The 17704-nt window shown below is 53.1% G+C and overlaps 1 protein-coding gene across 1 annotated transcript; it reads right to left on the reverse strand.

The window, feature by feature from the left end:
* Window positions 1-3815: 3815 nt before the first annotated feature.
* On the reverse strand, window positions 3816-16255 carry LOC115906383 (interleukin-12 receptor subunit beta-2-like). Its single transcript, XM_030953531.1, has 13 exons — window positions 16003-16255; window positions 15503-15617; window positions 15009-15187; window positions 14653-14792; window positions 13853-13997; window positions 12102-12181; window positions 9364-9580; window positions 8238-8438; window positions 7056-7157; window positions 6823-6978; window positions 5227-5314; window positions 4512-4611; window positions 3816-4261 (listed from the first exon to the last, which is right to left on the reverse strand). Exons 1-13 carry the CDS (start codon window positions 16253-16255, stop codon window positions 3854-3856), a joined length of 2184 nt encoding a protein of 727 aa, XP_030809391.1. The 3' UTR covers window positions 3816-3853.
* Between the last annotated feature and the right edge of the window lie 1449 nt (window positions 16256-17704).

Here is a 17704-nt window from a genome sequence, read left to right on the forward strand (position 1 = left end):
GTATGGAATGAACTCCTGGAGTAGTTAAGTTTTAATGCTTCACTTCCAACATGGAAAACCAGTCATATTTTCATCTCTGTTGGGTAGTTTGTTTACACAAAACCTTTCTAGAAAATTGAAAGCAGATACTTGAAATCAAGATTCAAAGCACATTGGTTTATGATTCAATACCTGTGTATGGATCCAGCAATGGGTAACTGGTCTGAAAACCAGGTTTTTAAAATTCCTGTATCCCACCTTGCACTCCCCCTCTGGACCTTTATTTCCTCTTCCTTCCCTTCAACAGAACAAGATGCTTTTTTGGCAAAAAAAAAAAGTTTTTTAATTACCTTTGCTTTTTGTTTGAGAGGATACCCTGAGATTGGGGGGATTCCTGTCCTTGGAGCTGGGATTCCATGAGTGTGGGGGAATTTCCTGTCCTTGGAGCTGGGATTCCATGGGAATTTTCTGTCATTGGAGCGGGGATTCCATGAGTGTGGGGGAATTGTTGGAGCTGGGAGTGGGGGAAAGTGGCAGCTGTGGCTCTGGCAGCCCAGGTGGATCCCAGGTGGGCTGTGGGATTGGCACCCAGGTGCAGCAGTACCTGAGGCATTCCCAGCACTGCTCCAGGTGTCCCCAGGAAGGAGCTGGGCTGGCTCAGGAGGGAGTTGTGGCTCATGGCTTTGGACTGGGACAATGGCAGTCTGTGCATGGGACACCAAAAATCCACCCCAAAACCTCAACACTTCACCTCTCCGTCCAAATGCAGCTCTGGCTCAGTGCAGTGCTCAGGATCTGCTTGGGACATCACCAAGGGATGTTTTTCCAGAGAACGATTGTAAGAAATTCCTTCTCCTCCCTCAAAATCCACCATAGGTTCAGTTTCTTCCCCGTGTATCCCTTCAATACACAAAAAGAGTTGAGTGAAAGGCTAATAGAGGATTTTGTAGGGGTTTTATCAGCATTAGTTAGGAGAATAGGAACAACTCTCATTTTGTTTCATGTTTTCCTCTTTGGCCAGCTTAGAGCATATTGGTAGTTTCGTAGGTAGATAGAAAACTAAAGGTAACACCCTATTTTTGTAAAAACTGTGCAGGACAGGCAGGAGACCTTGGAATATGGAATACCAGCCTGCTCAGCTGGGGTGTTAGCAGCTGCCTTTGCTTTTCCTGAGCTGTTTTCCACGAGAGCTCCTGTTGTGACCCACTGTGAGTACCATGGATCAGTTCCCTCATCTGGATCTCCAGCCCCAGGCAGGAGGAGGAGGCAGATTTTCCATCAGAGGGTGGGAAAACCCCTTGGTTCTCCTCTCCTGACTCTGCTCTCAGTGTGGGGCTTTTGTAGGAGCTGAGCTGTTCCTTTTCCCTCTCCCATTGTCTGGTGGGATGTGCTGCCCTTGCAGCCTTGGGGATAGCCTGGATAGCACCCAAACAGGTGAAGCAGAGCTTTCCCTGGAGCACAGCCCTTCCTTGAGCCAAGCTGCTGTTCCAGTTGCCACCCAGGTGATTTTGCTGGCTGGATTTTCCCTTTTCTTGCTCTAGAGCATTCCCAAATGGCACCTAGAGTGATTTTCAACACAGCTTGTAACTTAAAATTGGTCCTTCTGCTGTTCTGTCAGATGTAAATTCACCTCTTTCAGTCCATTTGTGTCAAGAACTAAAACTGTGAACATTTATCTTTAATATTGGTGGGTGTCAAGTGAAATAAAGGTTTATTTTCATGCTCTTTTAAAAACAATGTCCTGAAAACCACATGGAAATGAAACCACTGAGGTTCATAGTGGCTCATCTAGGGTCTGTCCCAGGAAGTCCAGCTTGCATTCCCATTCCCAGGATGGATGTTGCCTTGGAAGAGCATCTCCCAAGTAGGTTGTTAATAATTAATTAACTTGCTTTTAATAACATTTTCTGTTCTCTTGCTTACTCCTGCTGTCACACCAAATCTAGGGGACTGCAACTTTTAAATTCTGATCCTTTGGAAAAGAGAGCAGAGAAAGTTGGAGGTGTGGAGCAGATTGGCTTTGGAATGAGCTGAGGGCAAGGTTTGAGCAGGGGAGTTACCTCAGAGCTGCAATGGTGGGAAGGAGCAGAGGGGGTTGATTGGTCAGCTCCAAGAGTTAGCTGTGTGGAAAAGGACATGGATTCTCCTGGAATGTCAGGAATCAGTGGGAATGTGTGGTGGCAGCAGTCGGAGGAGCTGAGCCCACCTGTGTACTCACAGGGATGGCTTTGCAAAGACAGAGCTCTGGTTTAATAAAGCCAGCACTGACAGCCAGCTGTGCCTCTTCCAGCTGTGCCAGGCTGCTGCTTCCCCAGGGGCATCCCCAGGACCAACCTCCCTGCCTTGGGCACTCTGCCCCAGCCACGTTCCACTGGGGTGTCCCCAGGACAGCCAGACCTGGTATTCCTGCTGGAAAGGGTGTCCTGAGGGGGAATCACCTGGGATGCTCAGGGACAGCACTGGGAGACTTCCAGGCTGGAGTTACAGAACTCTGGTCCTTGTCTCTTGGGAGTGAGGCTGGACACGAATCCCCACATTGTGATTGATTTGGAGATTTGTGGGGTGAGGACAAAATGAATTCCAGTGTTCTCTTATCCTTAGGTTGAGGTAGAAAATCAGCATGCAGAAAAAGATGAATGGCAAATTAGTGCTTTATGAAAAAAAAAAACCTTTTTGGCATCTAACCTGCCTTTCTAGCTCAGTTTGGTTTGCAGAGCTCACTGGAGGGGCTGAGCTGTGGTGCTCAGGCAGAATCCTTAGCAGGGTTGTTCCCAGGCAGGGTGTGGAGAGCAGGCAGCAGGTTCTGGTTTTTTGGATGTCTGACCCAGTTCTGAGGGAGGTGTTTTCCTTTGATGTCACCCAGCCAGGTGACACAGGTGGCACCAGAGCTCAGAAGCCCAAAGTGCAGTGGCTGAGCTGGTATTTGGCAATACCCAAATCTGCACTTGAATGGTGGCAGCAGCAGCTCGTGTCCCTGCTTGGGGATGCAGAGGATGCTCCAGGTAAGTTCATACCTGGCCTGCTCAATCTCTAACTGCAACCTTTCAGCTTTATTTTTAATTTTTAATTGTTCTGTGCAAAGCTGGAGCTTGACCAGAGAAAACAACAGGAAGCCAAGTTCAGATTTCCAACATTTTATTTATATACACACATCTGGTAAACAAAGTCATTAAATGTGTAACACCCTTGCAGCCTGTAATTAGAACACGCCAATAAATCACTTAAATTCCTCTTGACAATCCATTTGACCGAGTACAGATGCTGCCTGCTGCTTTTAGTTCTGGTGAGGAATTTTCCTGCCCTGAGCTGAGGCAAGAAAGGGGCCCTGGCTTGGGTGCTGTGTCCCCTGTGAGTCTGGTGACATTGGGGACACTGTGACTTGGTGCCAGGGGAGGAACAAGAGGTGCTGAGCTTTTCCTTCCTTCCCTTTTGCAGTTCCTTGCTCTTTCTGGTGGAAATGATGATTTTGAACTGTTATTCTGGAACAGGGCTTGAGGCAGCCCAGGCTGCAGGAAGGGCTCCCAAAATCCAGCTCTGGCATCCCCAGTGTGCCTCTGCAGAGGAGCTGCCATGTCCTAAGGTGAGGTGTGCCTGGGGAAGGGTTTTGTCACTCGGAGGTGTCACATGTAAGGGACTGGGCTGGCTGTGCTGAAACACTGAAATATCTCATAAATGCTAAAATGCGGGCAGGGCTCACATCAAAACACGCTGAAATACTCTGTAAAGTGCCAAAATCCAGGCTGAGCTCATTGAAAACACCGAAATGCTTTGTAAAATGCCAAAATCCAGGCTGAGCTCACATCAAAACGCACCGAAATGTTTTGTAAAGTGCCAGAATTCTTGCCGGGCTCACATCGCCCCCTGCCTACCTCGGTCAGGAGCTGCCGCCGAGTTTCACTCGGTCCAAAGTCAGGTTCCCTGGGCAGCACAGGGCGGGAGGCAGGAATGCAGAGGTTGGGAAGACGGAGAGGGGGCTGGGGTCGGGCTCGGGGGCCGGCTCCGGGACCAGGGTGCCGGGGCTGGAGATGTACTCGGCCGCGGGCTCCGGGGGCTCCATCGCCTCCAGCAGCAGCCTCTGGTAGAGCTCCGGGAGCTGCTGCTCCTCCGCCGAGCTCTCCGCTGCCCAGTCGCCGTGCCCCCTGCTGCCAGCGCTGCCCACCTCCACCTTGTCCCCGGCCTTGGGGGGCTCGGGGTGAGCCGGGGTCTCCTCCACCGGGCTCGTTTCGGGCTCCTCGAAGGCGCCGCCGGGCACGAAGGGGCTGGAGGGAGCGCTCAGCTCCGCCTGCGGGGGGACACGGAATGAATCCCGGCACGGATCTCCGGGACTCGCTCCCCACAGCCGCTCATCCCGCTGGAAACGGGAGATCTCAGCGTTCTTCTGCACTTTAATTCGCCCAGCACATCCTCCAGCGGAGATTATCCCCTGCCAGAGATTGCTGGATTTGCTGCTTCAGGAGATTACTGGCTCGCATGGCTCCAATTGCTTTTTTAATGAAGGTTGTGGGATTAGAAGGAAAACCCCTCTAATTTACCTTGGCAGCCGCTAAGCTCTTGGCCCACGTGGCGTTGGCAGGGTCGGGAATGGCTTTGCTCTGCCACTGCGGCAGGAGGAAGGACAGGAGCCACTGCAGCCTGCAGGGGGGATACATGCAATTAAAAACGTGAATGGTGAGACCTGCAGCACCCTTGTGCTCCTCGGGTGTGGAATTAACCCAGGTGTGATTGTGGATCCGCCCTCAGAGCTCTTGGCTGGGTGGGGATAATTCCCAGGGATTGCTCCCCTTCAGTTTGGTTTCAAGATCTGGTTAAAAATTCACAGTATCTATGGACTACAGGTGTATTAGTTCAGAGCCTGATTTTATTATCATTCATGTACTCTGAAACCTTCATTTTGAACAATCCTCGCTGTTCCATGCTCATGAAGGGGCATGACCATCCTGTAGGATGAGCGAAAATGGTTTTAAACTAAAAGAGGGTTGATTTAGATTAGATAGGAGTGAAGATTTTTAAAATGCACTGCACAGGGTGCCCAGAGCAGCTGGGGCTGCCCCTGGATCCCTGGCAGTGCCCAAGGCCAGGCTGGACATTGGGGCTGGAGCACCTGGGACAGTGGCAGGTGTTCCCTGCCATGGCACGGGTGGCACTGGGTGGGCTTTAAGATCTCTTTCAACCCAAACCTTTGTGGGATTTAATCCCTCCTTATAACCACCCCGGTTTTATTGGGACACAGCTGATGGATCCACTCACACTCTCCTTGCTGGAGGCACAGAACAAAGGCAGGCTGAGAGGATGAAGAAGCTGCAGATGAGCACCAGAGTCAGCCAGCCCCCAGCACCTGGAATGCAGAGCAGCCACCATTCAGCTCCACCAAAAGAGGAAAAAAACCCCAAATCTTTCTGTGCTCTGTGGATAAACCACCCTTCACCACAGAGGAAAGAGCACAGCACTTGGGAGCTTGAAGGCAAAGGAGGAGACTCCACATCTCAAACACAGCTGAAACTGCAAATCTTCACCACCAAGAGATCTTCAGAAGGCTTGGAGAGCTCCAGTGACTGCAGAGGAGCAGGGAAAGCATTCCCAGAGAGCGGGAAAGGGGATCCAAGGGCAAGGAGTGCCCCGGCACCGTGTCCTTACTGTCCAGGCAGACGCTGTCGCTGTTGCCCCGGGGCCCCTCCCCGGCCGCGGTCGCCGCTGTCATCCAGAGCTCGTGGTGCTCGCCCGGCTCCAGGTGAGGGAGGTGCAGGGAGCGAGGAGCCCCGGCGGGAACGGCTGCGGGGAAAACAGGGGTGGGAATGGAGAGCCTGGCACGGGATTTACTGCCCGCAGCTGGAACCGGGCTCTGAGGGGAGGCAGGAATGGGAGGAGGAGGAAAAAGAGGAGGAATAAGGAAAACGAAAAGGATGAGAAAGAAGAAGAGGAGGAGGAAGAAGATTAAGGAAAAAAAAAAGGAAGGCGAGTAAGAGAAAAAAATGAATAGGAAGACAAATAGGAGGAATAGGAAGAAGAAGAGGAAGAAGGAGAGGGGAAAAGAGAAGGAAGAAGAGGAGGAGGAAGAGGAATAAGGAAAAAGAAAAGATGAGTAAGAGAAAAAAAAGAGGAAGACAAGAGGAAGAATAGGAAGAAGAAGAAGGAAAAAGAAAAGGAAGAAGAATAATAGGAAAAAGGAAGAGGAAGAAGAAGAGGAGGGAGAAGAGGATTAAGGAAAAAGAAAAGGAAGAGGAGTAAGAGAAAAAAAGAAGAGGAAGATGAATAAGAGGAGGAATAGGAAGAAGAAGAGGAGGAGGAAGGAGGAAAAAGAAAAGGAAGAAGAATAAGAGGGAAAAAGAAAAAGAAGAAGAGGAGGAGGAAGAGGATTAAGGAAAAAGGAAGACGAGTAAGAGGGAAAAAAAGGAAGAGGAAAATGAGTAAGAGGAGAAAGAGGAAAAGAAGGAGGAAGAAGATGAGGAGGAATAAGGAAAAAGAAAAGGAAGAATAAGAGGGAAAAGGAGGAGGAAGAAGAATAGGAGGAAGAGGAATAAGAAAAAAGAAAAGGAAGATGAGTAAGAGAAAAAGAGAAGAGGAAGAGGAATAAGAGCAGGAATAGGAAGAAGAAGAGGAAGAAAGAAGAATAAGAAGAGGAATAAGAGGAGGAGGAAGAAAAATAAAAGGAGAAGAGAAGATGAGGAAGGTAAGGAAGAAAAAGATAAAGAGGAATAAGAAGAGGAGGAAAAAGAATAGGAAGGTCAGGAAGAAGCAGGAATAAATCTGATAGTTTCAGGCTGAAAGTGACTTAGATTGATCCCCCAAAAAACCCTCAGCAATGACAGGGGAGCAGGAGAAGCATTTCCAGCCCCAGGCACCCACCATGGACCTCGGGCTGGCCCTGCCCATCCTTCCTGTGCAGGTAGATGTGGTAGCCAGTGATGCAGCCCCTCTGCTGGGGGGCTGGGATCTCCTCCCAGGAAACCAGGACACCGCTGGCCCAGGGGGTTGTGAGCATCTGGGGCCCAGCTGATGGGGCTGCAAGGCACAGGACTGGTGTTAGAGCTGAGCTTAAAACGCCTTACAAACACCTGGACAGCATTCCTGGGGTTTACCTTGAGCTGTGGAGTTTCCCCTGACTGATGCTGCCTGCCCAGCTCTGTCCTGATAAAGTGCAGACACGTGGATCTGATAGCAGACGTTATCTCTGATGTGCTCTGGGGGGAGAAATCACAGCTGCAGAGCTGCATCTTCAGGGATTTGGGGAAGAAATCACAGCTGCAGAGCTGCATCTTCAGGGATTTGCAGTCAGGGCAGAAATATTGCAGCAGCTGCTTAAATCTGAGATGAATCTTGTGATTATTGACAGATCTTTCATAAAGAAGGGAAAGAAATTTTCTCTGATCTTCTGAGCCTGGCAGAGCCTTACTGGGCTTTAAACTGAAAATTAATGGTTTCCCACTGCCAGAGAGCAGGGATGGGTGGGATATTGGGAATTAGGAATTGTTCCTTGAAAGGGTGGGCAGGCCTTGGCACAGGGTGCCCAGAGAAGCTGTGGCTGCCCCTGCATCCCTGGAAGTGATTTTAGTAAAAATTATAGAAATATATAGAAAATATATAGAATATATATAAGTATATAGACTATAGAATATAGACTATATATAAATATATTTATATAAATATATTTTTATATATAGAAATATATAGAAATATATAGAAATATAGACTCCCAGACTGGTTTGGCTTGGGAGGGACCTCAAAGCCCATCCAGTGCCACCCATGCCATGGTAGGGATACCCTCCACCATCCCTGACTGTTCCAGCTTGGCCTTGGAGCCCAAATTCCCACCTGACTTGTTGCCAAGAATATTTTCCAACCAAGCTGGTGCTGTGCCCAGCCCGGGGTGGCATTATCTGCTGTCACAGTGGACATTACCTGCTATCACAGGGGACAGGTGACATTACCTGCTGTCACAGGGGACAGGTGACATTACCTGCTGTCACAGTGGACAGGTGGCATGTGCTATCACAGGAGACAGTGGTGTTGCCTGCTGTCACAGTGGACAGGTGGCAGCCGCTATCACAGGGGGACAGTGGTATGCCTGCTGTCACAGTGGACAGGTGGCATTGCCTGCTATCACAGGGGACAGGTGACATTACCTGCTGTCACAGTGGACAGGTGGCATTGCCTGCTATCACAGGGGACAGGTGGCATTGCCTGCTGTCACAGTGGACAGGTGGCATTGCCTGCTACCACAGGGGACAGGTGGCATTGCCTGCTGTCACAGTGGACATTACCTGCTATGACAGTGGACAGGTGGGACGGGGGCAGCTTGACCCAGCTGTGCTGGGGCTGCAGGCGTGGCTCCCTCCAGGGCTCTGCCCACTCCACCAGGTACCCCCCGACGGGCAGGGCGGCTCCAGCAGGGGGGCTCCAGCTCACCAGGATGCTGCTGTTCCCCAGGCCCACGGCACAGACCCGCTGGGGAGGGGGCAGATCTGGCAGGGGAGAACAAAACCCGCTGTCAGCACAAGGTTCTGGCAGCCTCAGTCAAACCAGGGATGTGGGGATTGCTGGTCCCATCCACTTTGGCACCGTGGGAAGGATAAAATGAATTATAGTGAAAGAGAAGGTGGCAGGGTGAGGGTTTGCTGGCAGGAACAGTGACATTCCTGGCTTTTCTCATGGATGGGACACCCACAGCTCGGCCTGCCTGTGCCATCCCAAGCCCTGGCAGGTGCTGGCAGGGCACACCCCAACACCCTGCCCCGATGGAAGCACTGGGGTGTGGAGCTGCTGCGGTGATTCCAGAGGAGGAACGGGGCCATCCCGAGGGCTGGAGCCCCTCTGGCTGGGAGAGCAGGGGCTGCTCACCCGCAGGAACTGCAGGGAAAAGGCATCTGCACATCCCTGAGGTTCACTGAGGTGAGCACAAGGTGGAGGCGCCACAATCTCAGCAGGGCTGTGGCCCGGTGGGGGTGTGGCCTGGCGGGGCTGTGGCCTGGCGGGGTGTGGCACAGTGGGGGTGTGGCACAGTGGGGTGTGGCACAGTGGGGGTGTGGCACAATGGGGTGTGGCCTGGCAGGGTGTGGCACAGTGGGGGTGTGGCACAATGGGGGTGTGGCACAGTGGGGTGTGGCACAGTGGGGGTGTGGCACAGTGGGGGTGTGGCACAGTGGGGGTGTGGCACAGTGGGGGTGTGGCACAGTGGGGGTGTGGCACAGTGGGGGTGTGGCACAATGGGGGTGTGGCACAGTGGGGTGTGGCACAATGGGGTGTGGCCTGGTGGGGTGTGGCACAGTGGGGGTGTGGCACAATGGGGGGTGTGGCACAGTGGGGTGTGGCACAGTGGGGGTGTGGCACAATGGGGGTGTGGCCTAGCAGAGCAGTACCCCCAGCCATCCCCAGCTGCAGGAGCCTTACCTGGGCTGCCCAGGTGGGTCAGGACGGTGGCAGGGGCGGAGCTGCCCCGCGGGCTGTGCGCGGTCACCGTCACCCTGTGCCCCGCCCTGGGCGTGACCCTGGAGAAGCTGGTCTGGGTGGTGCGGTGGGATTGTGCCGGGAGCTTGCCCTGCTCCAGGGATTCCAAGGTCACGTTGTAGCACAGGATTCTCCCTCCTGCCTCCCACCTGCTCAGAGCCTGCGGGGACAGTGCCTCTGTCACCGGCTGTGAGCAAGGTGCTGCCAGCTGGGAGTGCTGGGGATGAGGGATGGAGGGACAGGGCACAGGGAATGGCTTTACATGGACGCAGGACAGGGCTGGATGGGATGTTGGGAAGTAGGAATTGTTCCTGAGAGGATGGGCAGGCCCTGGAATAGAATTCCCAGAGCAGCTGTGGCTGCCCCTGGATCCCTGGCAGTGCCCAAGGCCAGGCTGGATGGGTTTGGAGCAGCCTGGGACAGTGGGAGGTGTCCCTGCCATGGCAGGAGATGGAATGGGATGGGCTTTAAGGTCCATCCCAACCCAAACGATTTCAGGATTTATTTGTCCCACCCAATTTCAGTTTTTCTGTGAGAGAACACTGAAACCCTTCCTGTCCTGAGGACACTGAAACCCTTCCTGCTCTGAGGCTGAATTCACACTTCTTTTTTTTTCCCCACTGAAAGCCAGACTCTTCACAAGGAAGGCAAAAAAAAGATGATCAGCTGCTCGGCTGGATTTGTCAAAATGAGCAGGTTTTGCCTGGGAGGAAAACCTTCGATTTTGCTTAAAGCCACCATAAAGAATTATTTAAATTGAACCACTCAGAAGACACCTCTGACAGTCTGTGGAACACCACACCCTGGTTTTAGCACCCTCTGGGTGCCTGCAGTTGTACTCTCAGTTTCAGTTTCCTGATGTGTCTGTGACATTAATTCCTTTGTTTGGCTGATGTTTGTCATAACGAAACAAAGCACAAACCAAAATGTTCGCAGTGCTTTGGCAGCAGCTCAGGACTGAGGCAGCCCTGGAAACCTGCTGAAATTAAATTTTCAACCCTTTTGCTGGGTGTTTGTGTGAGAACAAGAGCACACCCTGGGTAGGAAGTGGTCTTGAGTGTGAGCCTGGCTTGGGAGCTGCAGTGAAACCTCTAAAGGCAGTTTATTACCCTGTTTTATGAATGATGCTGCAGGAAGTCACTCCTGATAAAGAAAGTGCTGCAAGATAAAGGTTTGCAAGCTGAAGCCACAAAGTCTGGGGTCACAAAATTACACGAGAATTTCTGCTTTCACTTGCAGCGTGGTGTTGGTGGGGGGACGACACAGTGAATTTTTTTACCTGACTCTGGTGGGTTTTACACCAAATTCTCTGTGGAATGTTTCCAGCTCTGCCCAGCAGACCCCAAAAATGCTGTCAGCTGGGGAATGTGGAGAGGGGCTTGGGATAAAGGGATGAGGGACAGGACACAGGGAATGGCTCCCACTGCCAGAGGGCAGGGATGGATGGGAGATTGGGAATTGGGAATTGTTCCTGGGAGGGTGGGCAGGGGCTGGGATGGAATTCCCAGATTTGCTGTGGCTGCCCCTGGATCCCTGGCAGTGCTCAAGGCCAGGCTGGATGGGTTTGGAGCACTCTGGGACAGTGGGAGGTGTCCCTGCTATGGAACAGGATGACATTCGGGATCCCTCCCAATCCAAATAATTCTGGCATTCCATGAAATTGCAGGCAGAAAAATGCTGATGAGTAAGAGGAGAAATAGGGAGGGGACCCTTGGTCTGTTTCCCTGTCCCTGGGAACTGGTGAAACCTTTGTGCTCCTTCCCTGCCATCCTAAAAGTCATCCTTTCTCCTGTCACCTGGCTCTGGTTTCATTTCCCCTCACCTGGCTGGGTTTTGCTGCCTCTGCTGGGCTATCCTGGGTTACAAGGTGTGGCTGGGGCTGTGTGTTCCATCCCCATCTGTCAGAGGTGGGGCACTCTGTTCATTGGGCAGTTTTCTTTATCTCTCCCACAGCCAATCCTCCCTCCAGGAGATCTCTGATGTTCATGGGCCATTAATTATTAATTATCTTCTGTTCATGGCCAGGGAGTGTCCCTGCATAGCTGATCAAATTCCATCATCCCATGGGGAGATGCTCCGCCCAGGGGAGGAGCCAAGCATTCCTACCTGGATACAATCTGAGCTTTGGGACACCACAGCAGCCTTTGCCCTCTGCATTCCCAGAGGAGCAGCTTTCTGCTCCCTGCATTCCCAGAGGAGCAGCTTTCTGCTGCCCTGCATTGCCAGAGGAGCAGCTTTCTGCTCCCTGCATTCCCAGAGGAGCAGCTTTCTGCTGCCCTGCATTGCCAGAGGAGCCCAGGCCCATCTGCAGCAGCCCTGGAGCTGCAGAGGAAAACTCCCCCCTTGTGCAGGATCCCTGCTCCAGCAGAGCCACAGCTGGCACTGCAGGAGGGCTGAGCCCCCATGGCACGGGGCTGTGACACCCCCTGACACCCCTGCTCTCACTCTGGCAGGTTTGTTTTGTATTGCTGCATTTTCATTTTATTTTTATTATTTCCCTAATAAGGACCTGCTCCCATATCTTATTCCTGCTCCCATATCTTTGCCTGAGAGCCTCTTAATTTCAAAATTATAACAATTAGGAGGGAGGGAGTTTCATTTTCCATTTCAGGGGAGGCTGCTGCCCTCCTGTGCAGCCACCTGTCTGTTCCAGCCAGGCCGTGGGGTTTCACTGCACTCACCTTCCAGAAGAGGGAGAGGTTCTGGAGCCCCGCGTGCAGCTCCTGCTGCCGGTACCACACATCCAGGGTCCCCGTTGGCACTGGAGACAAGGAAAAGCAGAGCAGTGGCAGTGGCTGGGGTTTGGAGCCAACAAACGAGGAGGTAAAACCCCTGAGGCAATTCAAATTTAATCTTTCAAATGCCCCTGGAGTGCTGCAGGGTGTGATAACCCGGGTTTGCTGTTGTTTGGCTGCTTTGAGGGTGGGATCAGGAGGAGAACAATCCATAAGCCCAGGGAGAGGAGTTGGGATGTGCCGGTGGCTTTGTCCTGACCTCAGTAATCTGGATGGCTCCCAAGGGAAGCCACACATCAAAGCACAGCATTAGTCCTGTCTTTGCATAAATTTGAGGCTCCTGAAGGTCCTTGGGCTTGGCTCCATCCATCCCAGAACAACAGGCAGCCTCGGATGAGGGGATGTGGTTCCTGTCTAATAAATGCCTTTAACAGCTTCTCTGAGGCAGCTTAAACCCCTGTTCCTTCCACAATTCTGACTGGAAACTCTTGGTATTTTGAAGAAACCTCCCAAAATGACATCAAAGGGAAGACCTGGCTCCCAAAATCCAGCATCAGAGATGAATGGGTAAGGAAAGCTGAGGTGACAGAGAATGACAGAGCTTTGCTCCTCGGGGACCCTGAGCAGCACCAACGCATCCATTCAAGCACTAATCATTGATAGCTGGAGCAGGGGCAGCTGATGAGCACCCAGGGCTGTGGCTCAGGCACAAACCCCCCCAGGTCAGCATGGTGGGAGCAGCTTGTCCTGGAGTGGCTGCAGAGAGGCACTGGAACAGAAACAAAAAGCAGCAGCAGAAATAAAACCAGAGCGTTGGCTGCGAGCTCAGAGCAGAAAAATCCGAATATGGGATTGCATCTGCTGCCCTCCAGCCTGGGTTTGAACACCTGTGAGCCGCATGAACGAGGTTTTTGGTACTTCACACAAAAAGGAACAGGAATTTCTCCCTGGAAAGATTTGATTTTGGGTTTGCAAGGAGACAGCTTGTGGAGAAGTTCAGCTCCTGCAGCACCGGGCGGTGAGGATGCACCCAGAGGTGCTTGTCTGCAGCCTCCCCTGGCTCTGAGGGCACAAAGATCAGCTAAAAACCCCAGGGGCAGGGTGGGGGTGACAGCCACAAACTCAGGGTGCAACGAAAAGGGGAGAAAACTGTTGAGAGGAAGGTGGGGGAGGCAGGGAAAAGTTCACACCTGCTGAATCCATCAATGCCTCTTACAGAAATTGCTGCTGTCACGGGGGAAAGGGGAAATGGGTGACTCAGAACAGCACCAGCCCCACGGGCTGGCAGTAATTCACAAAAAGGAGCAGCCAAAGCCAAGCAGGAGAGCAGAGAGCCACAGAATTACTGGGGTAATCATCTCATTCCAACCCCTAAACCCTTCAGCTGTTCTCAGGGAGCTCTGGTTTGGAGCAGCTTCGCTGTTTGCTCATTAAAACCACAAATTTCTTACAGAAACTTCTCCCTGTTGGCTCGGGGTCTGGATCTGCAGTTTGCCCAGAGCAGCCCAGCAGAGTTTGTGCTCCTGAGCTGGAGTTTGCTGTGGGTGCAGAGCCCAGAGCTGGGTGAGGGTAGAGCAGGGCAGTTCTTTACCAATTTACCAGTTTAACACCAATTAACCTTTACCTGCTGCTGGGGTGCTGCCCTGGGCAGGGCAGTTCTTTACCAATTTACCAGTTTAACACCAATTAACCTTTACCTGCTGCTGGGGTGCTGCCCTGGCTGCTGCTCCAGTCACTCCACAGCCCCCGGCCCGGCAGCATCCTGCAGCTCACCTGGAACTCGTGGGCTGTGTCGGGCTCCAGCCCCTGCAGATGGAATTTCTCCCTGCTGAGGCTCTTGACCTTCAGTGGGGATGGGGAAATTGGTATTAAACTCCCGAGGAAACAAGGGCTGCAGGCAGCGAGAGGCTGAGTTACAAATCCAGACACGGATTTAAAAACAGCAGAGAAATCCTGAGCTGAGGCAGCCTCAGAAACTCAAAGGAATCATCAGACCTGCAGGACTTCATCTGAAAAATCCCTTATTCCTTACGTGCCAATAGCAAAATCTCTGTCTGGGTGATGTGCTCAGCTCCCAGCAAAATGTTCTTTTCGCCACTTACAGTAAAAACTTCATGGAATCCTGGAATGTTTGGGTTGGGAGGGAGCTTAAATCCCATCCAGTGCCACCCCTGCCATGGCAGGGACACCTCCCACTGTCCCAGGCTGCTCCAGCCCCAGTGTCCAGCCTGGCCTTGGGCACTGCCAGGGATCCAGGGGCAGCCACAGCAAATCTGGGAATTGCATCCCAACCCCTCCCCAGGGAACAATTCCTTCCCAATATCCCAATATCTAAATCTACCTTCTTTCCATCCCAGCCATTCCCTGCGTCCTGTCCCTCCATCCCTTGTCCCCAGCTGTCCTGGAGCTCCTTCAGGCCCTGGCAGGGCTCTGAGCTCTCCCCAGAGCCCTTTCCTGGCCAGCAGCTGCAGAATTCCCTGAATCCCAGCAGGATTACCGTGCTCCAGCCGTGCCTGCCGAGGGGACGGTGCCTCAGCCTGCAGTGCCGTGCCTGTGCCTCGTGGTGCCACACGATGGTGCAGCTGGTGGCTGAGGAATCATCAAATTCCACCGAAAACTCGGGAGGGAGTGGCTTCACTGGCAGCAAAACAGAGAAACAACCAGAGAAACAAACAGGGCTCAGTGAGGCAGCGCGGCCCTGAAGGGGGGGTTAGGTGGAAAATAGGATTGTTGCCTTAGGCTGGATGGGTGGTTTTTCCAACAGGTTTAATGTTTTTTTCTAAAAGGTCCTGAATATTTTCAGCTCTCCCTCAAGGTCTGGGGCTGACTGAGAGGGGGGCAGTGGTGCCTCACCTATGTCTATCAGCATGAAGGTGAATGGCTGGGAAGAGGCATTTCCCAATGGATTGGAGGCAGAAACCACCACGGTGTAATTGGAGTCAAAATCCAGCTTGCTCAGAGCCCCAGAGCCAAACGACACCTGACTGGGAGCTTCTTCTGGAAAGGAAAAGGCGTCGGTGCCGTTGGAGAGCCTGGAGCAGGAGCAAAGGATCGGTTGGATTTCTGTGGAGCAGGAAAGGTGAGCCCTGGGGGCTGGGGTGTCCTGGCTTAAGGATTCACCCCAGGAGTGGGACAGGGGGCCCTGGGGTGTGGGGTGTCCTGGCTTAGGGATTCACCCCAGGACGTGGGGACAGGGTGAGCCCTGGGGTGTGGGGACAGGGCTCCCTTTCCCAAGGGATGGACTGGCACAGCCTCTTCACTGAACCCCGAGGGGGCTGCAGGGCATGATGAGGAAGCTGCTGCAGGGGATAATTAGGCATTGATTGTATTTGCACCCCAGCACTCACTCTATCCCATAGGCAGTGGGGAGGTAGGTGAGCCTGCCCTTGTGCCAGGTGCAGGTGGGACGTCCCTGTGTCCCCTTCTGGATACAGGACACATTCCTGGGCTCATCTGGAGGGTCTGAAACAGAAATTCCTGTCAGTCCTGACATCCATGACCTTTCAGGGTCCTTCAGGCCAACACCTCCAACCAGAGCAGGCTGCCAGAGCTCCATCCAGGCTGGCTCCAGTGGTGCTTTCCCAAAGACGTGGGTAGGAGCCATTTGAGGGCATGCAGGGCAGGGCGGGTGTTGTTTGCTCTGGGCAGGCAGATTTGTTGAGCCTCTCTCCCTTCAGGAATAACAGAGCTGCCCAATTCCAGCCAGGAATATTCCCAGTGGGACTCCCAGCAGCAGTGCTGGACAAAGCCACCCCTGGCGGTGCCTCGCAGGCTTCCCTCTCCCACAGGGGAGCTGCAAGGAGTAATTAAGGACTTTAGGCAGTGATTAAGAAGGGATTTTCCTTACTCCCACAGTGGATGTCGATGCCACAGATGAGCATTGTCCTGTCCCCACAGATGCACTTGCAGGTGAAGTAGTGCCTGCCGTGGGCAGTGACCAGGAAGGTTTTGCTCACTGAGGCCCCCCAGGCTCGGGTTTGCTCGGAGCTGTTGAGGAAAATCGCTGCCCAGCACCAGCCCCGTGCCCGTGGGGCTGCCAGCTGGCACGACAGGGTGACGTTGGTGCCCCCAGGGACGGCACAGCAGGGGCTGGCGGTCATGGTCCCCTTGGCACAGACCTCTGTGGTGCCACGGGCGGCTCTGCTGGCACTCACTGCCCCCCTCCTGCAGGGTCCTGCAAGGGAAGAGCAAAACAGCCTCAGCAGAACCCTCCCCTGGCTGCAGGACAGGTTGGGCTCCAGCAGGAGCCTCCCCAGACCTTCGGTGGAGAAATTCCAGGCTCTGCACAGGAACTGCTGGGACCTGTCTGGGATCAGCAGCCCGGGTCACTCCCAGTCCCCAAAATCCCAGATAAAAACTGCCAGAACCGTCCTTTTGTTGGGATTGGAAAAGTGCCTGGGTCAGCAGAGCTGGGGCAGGAGCTGGAGGAAGGACCTGGAGCTGCTGCAGGGCTGGAGCCAGGCTGGGACACCTGGGGGTGCTCACCTGGAGAGGAGAAGGATCCAGGCAGAGCTCAGAGCCCCTGCCAGGGCCTGAAGGGGCTCCAGGAGAGCTGGACAGGGACTGGGGACAAGGCCTGGAGGGACAGCACACAGGGAATGGGTCCCACTGCCAGAGGGCAGGCATGGATGGGAGATTGGGAATTGGGAATTGTTCCCTGGCTGGGAGGGTGGGCAGGGGCTGGGCTGGAATTCCCAGATTTGCTGTGGCTGCCCCTGGATCCCTGGCAGTGCCCAAGGCCAGGCTGGACATTGGGGCTGGAGCACCTGGGACAGTGGGAGGTGTCCCTGCCATGGCAGGGGTGGCACTGGGCGGGCTCTGAGGTCCTCCCAACCCAAACCCAAATTCTGGGATTCTGTGATTTTTTCCTGTTTATGAGCTCTGCCTGTCCCGGTGCCTTTTCTCACGAACCCAACAGCTCTGCCTGGAACTGAAAACCAAACAAACTCCCTGCATCATTCATTAACCCAGAAAGGAAAATGTTCACTGGCACTCGGGGTAGAAGCTGGAAAAACCCCACCCTAATTAGGCTGAGAGCCTCATCTGAGAGTTAATTGCTGTGTAGGAAGAAGCCTCTCTTACCTGCTGTGAGATGCAGCACCAACCAAAGTGCTGAGGGCATGATCCGTGGAAATGGCATTTTGGTGCCTGGAGAGAGAGGAATTCCTGTTACCAGCTCCAAAAAAGTGGGGATATCATGTACACATCGTTGTGGTTTTCTACTTTTTTCCTGCTTTACTCCTTTTACTTTATTGTAAAGTAGAAAGTAGTAAAGTAGAAAAAAAGATTTGTCTGGAAAATCCCAAATGCTCATTTTGTGAGACCTTTCTAATGAACATTCTCTGGTTTTGTTAGAATCCAGAGGCTGTGGTGTTGAGCCTGGCAGCAGAGCCTCAGCTCAGCCGGGAGCTGCTCGTGTGGTGCCTTCTGTAGGTGATTCGTAAGTGCCGGGATGAGCAATCTCAGCAGCTTCTTCAGGGAAATGCTCTGCCTTCCACTAAGCCTGGGGGCTGTGTCAACAGCCTGCAAACAGCTGCTGCTGACAGCAA

Source organism: Camarhynchus parvulus, chromosome 8 (assembly GCF_901933205.1).
Source record: "Camarhynchus parvulus chromosome 8, STF_HiC, whole genome shotgun sequence".
In the NCBI taxonomy this organism is placed as follows: Eukaryota; Metazoa; Chordata; class Aves; order Passeriformes; family Thraupidae; genus Camarhynchus; species Camarhynchus parvulus.

Bases quoted from the DNA above. Each gene is read 5' to 3' on its own strand.
- LOC115906383 (XM_030953531.1), bottom strand. From the start codon at position 16,255: ATGACCGCCAGCCCCTGCTGTGCCGTCCCTGGGGGCACCAACGTCACC. The intron at 13,998-14,652 runs GTAATCCTGCTG...TCCCCACTGAAG, and splicing joins GCAGGCACGGCTGGAGCACG to GTCAAGAGCCTCAGCAGGGA. The intron at 5,315-6,822 runs GTGGGTGCCTGG...TCTGCATTCCAG, and splicing joins GGGCCAGCCCGAGGTCCATG to GTGCTGGGGGCTGGCTGACT.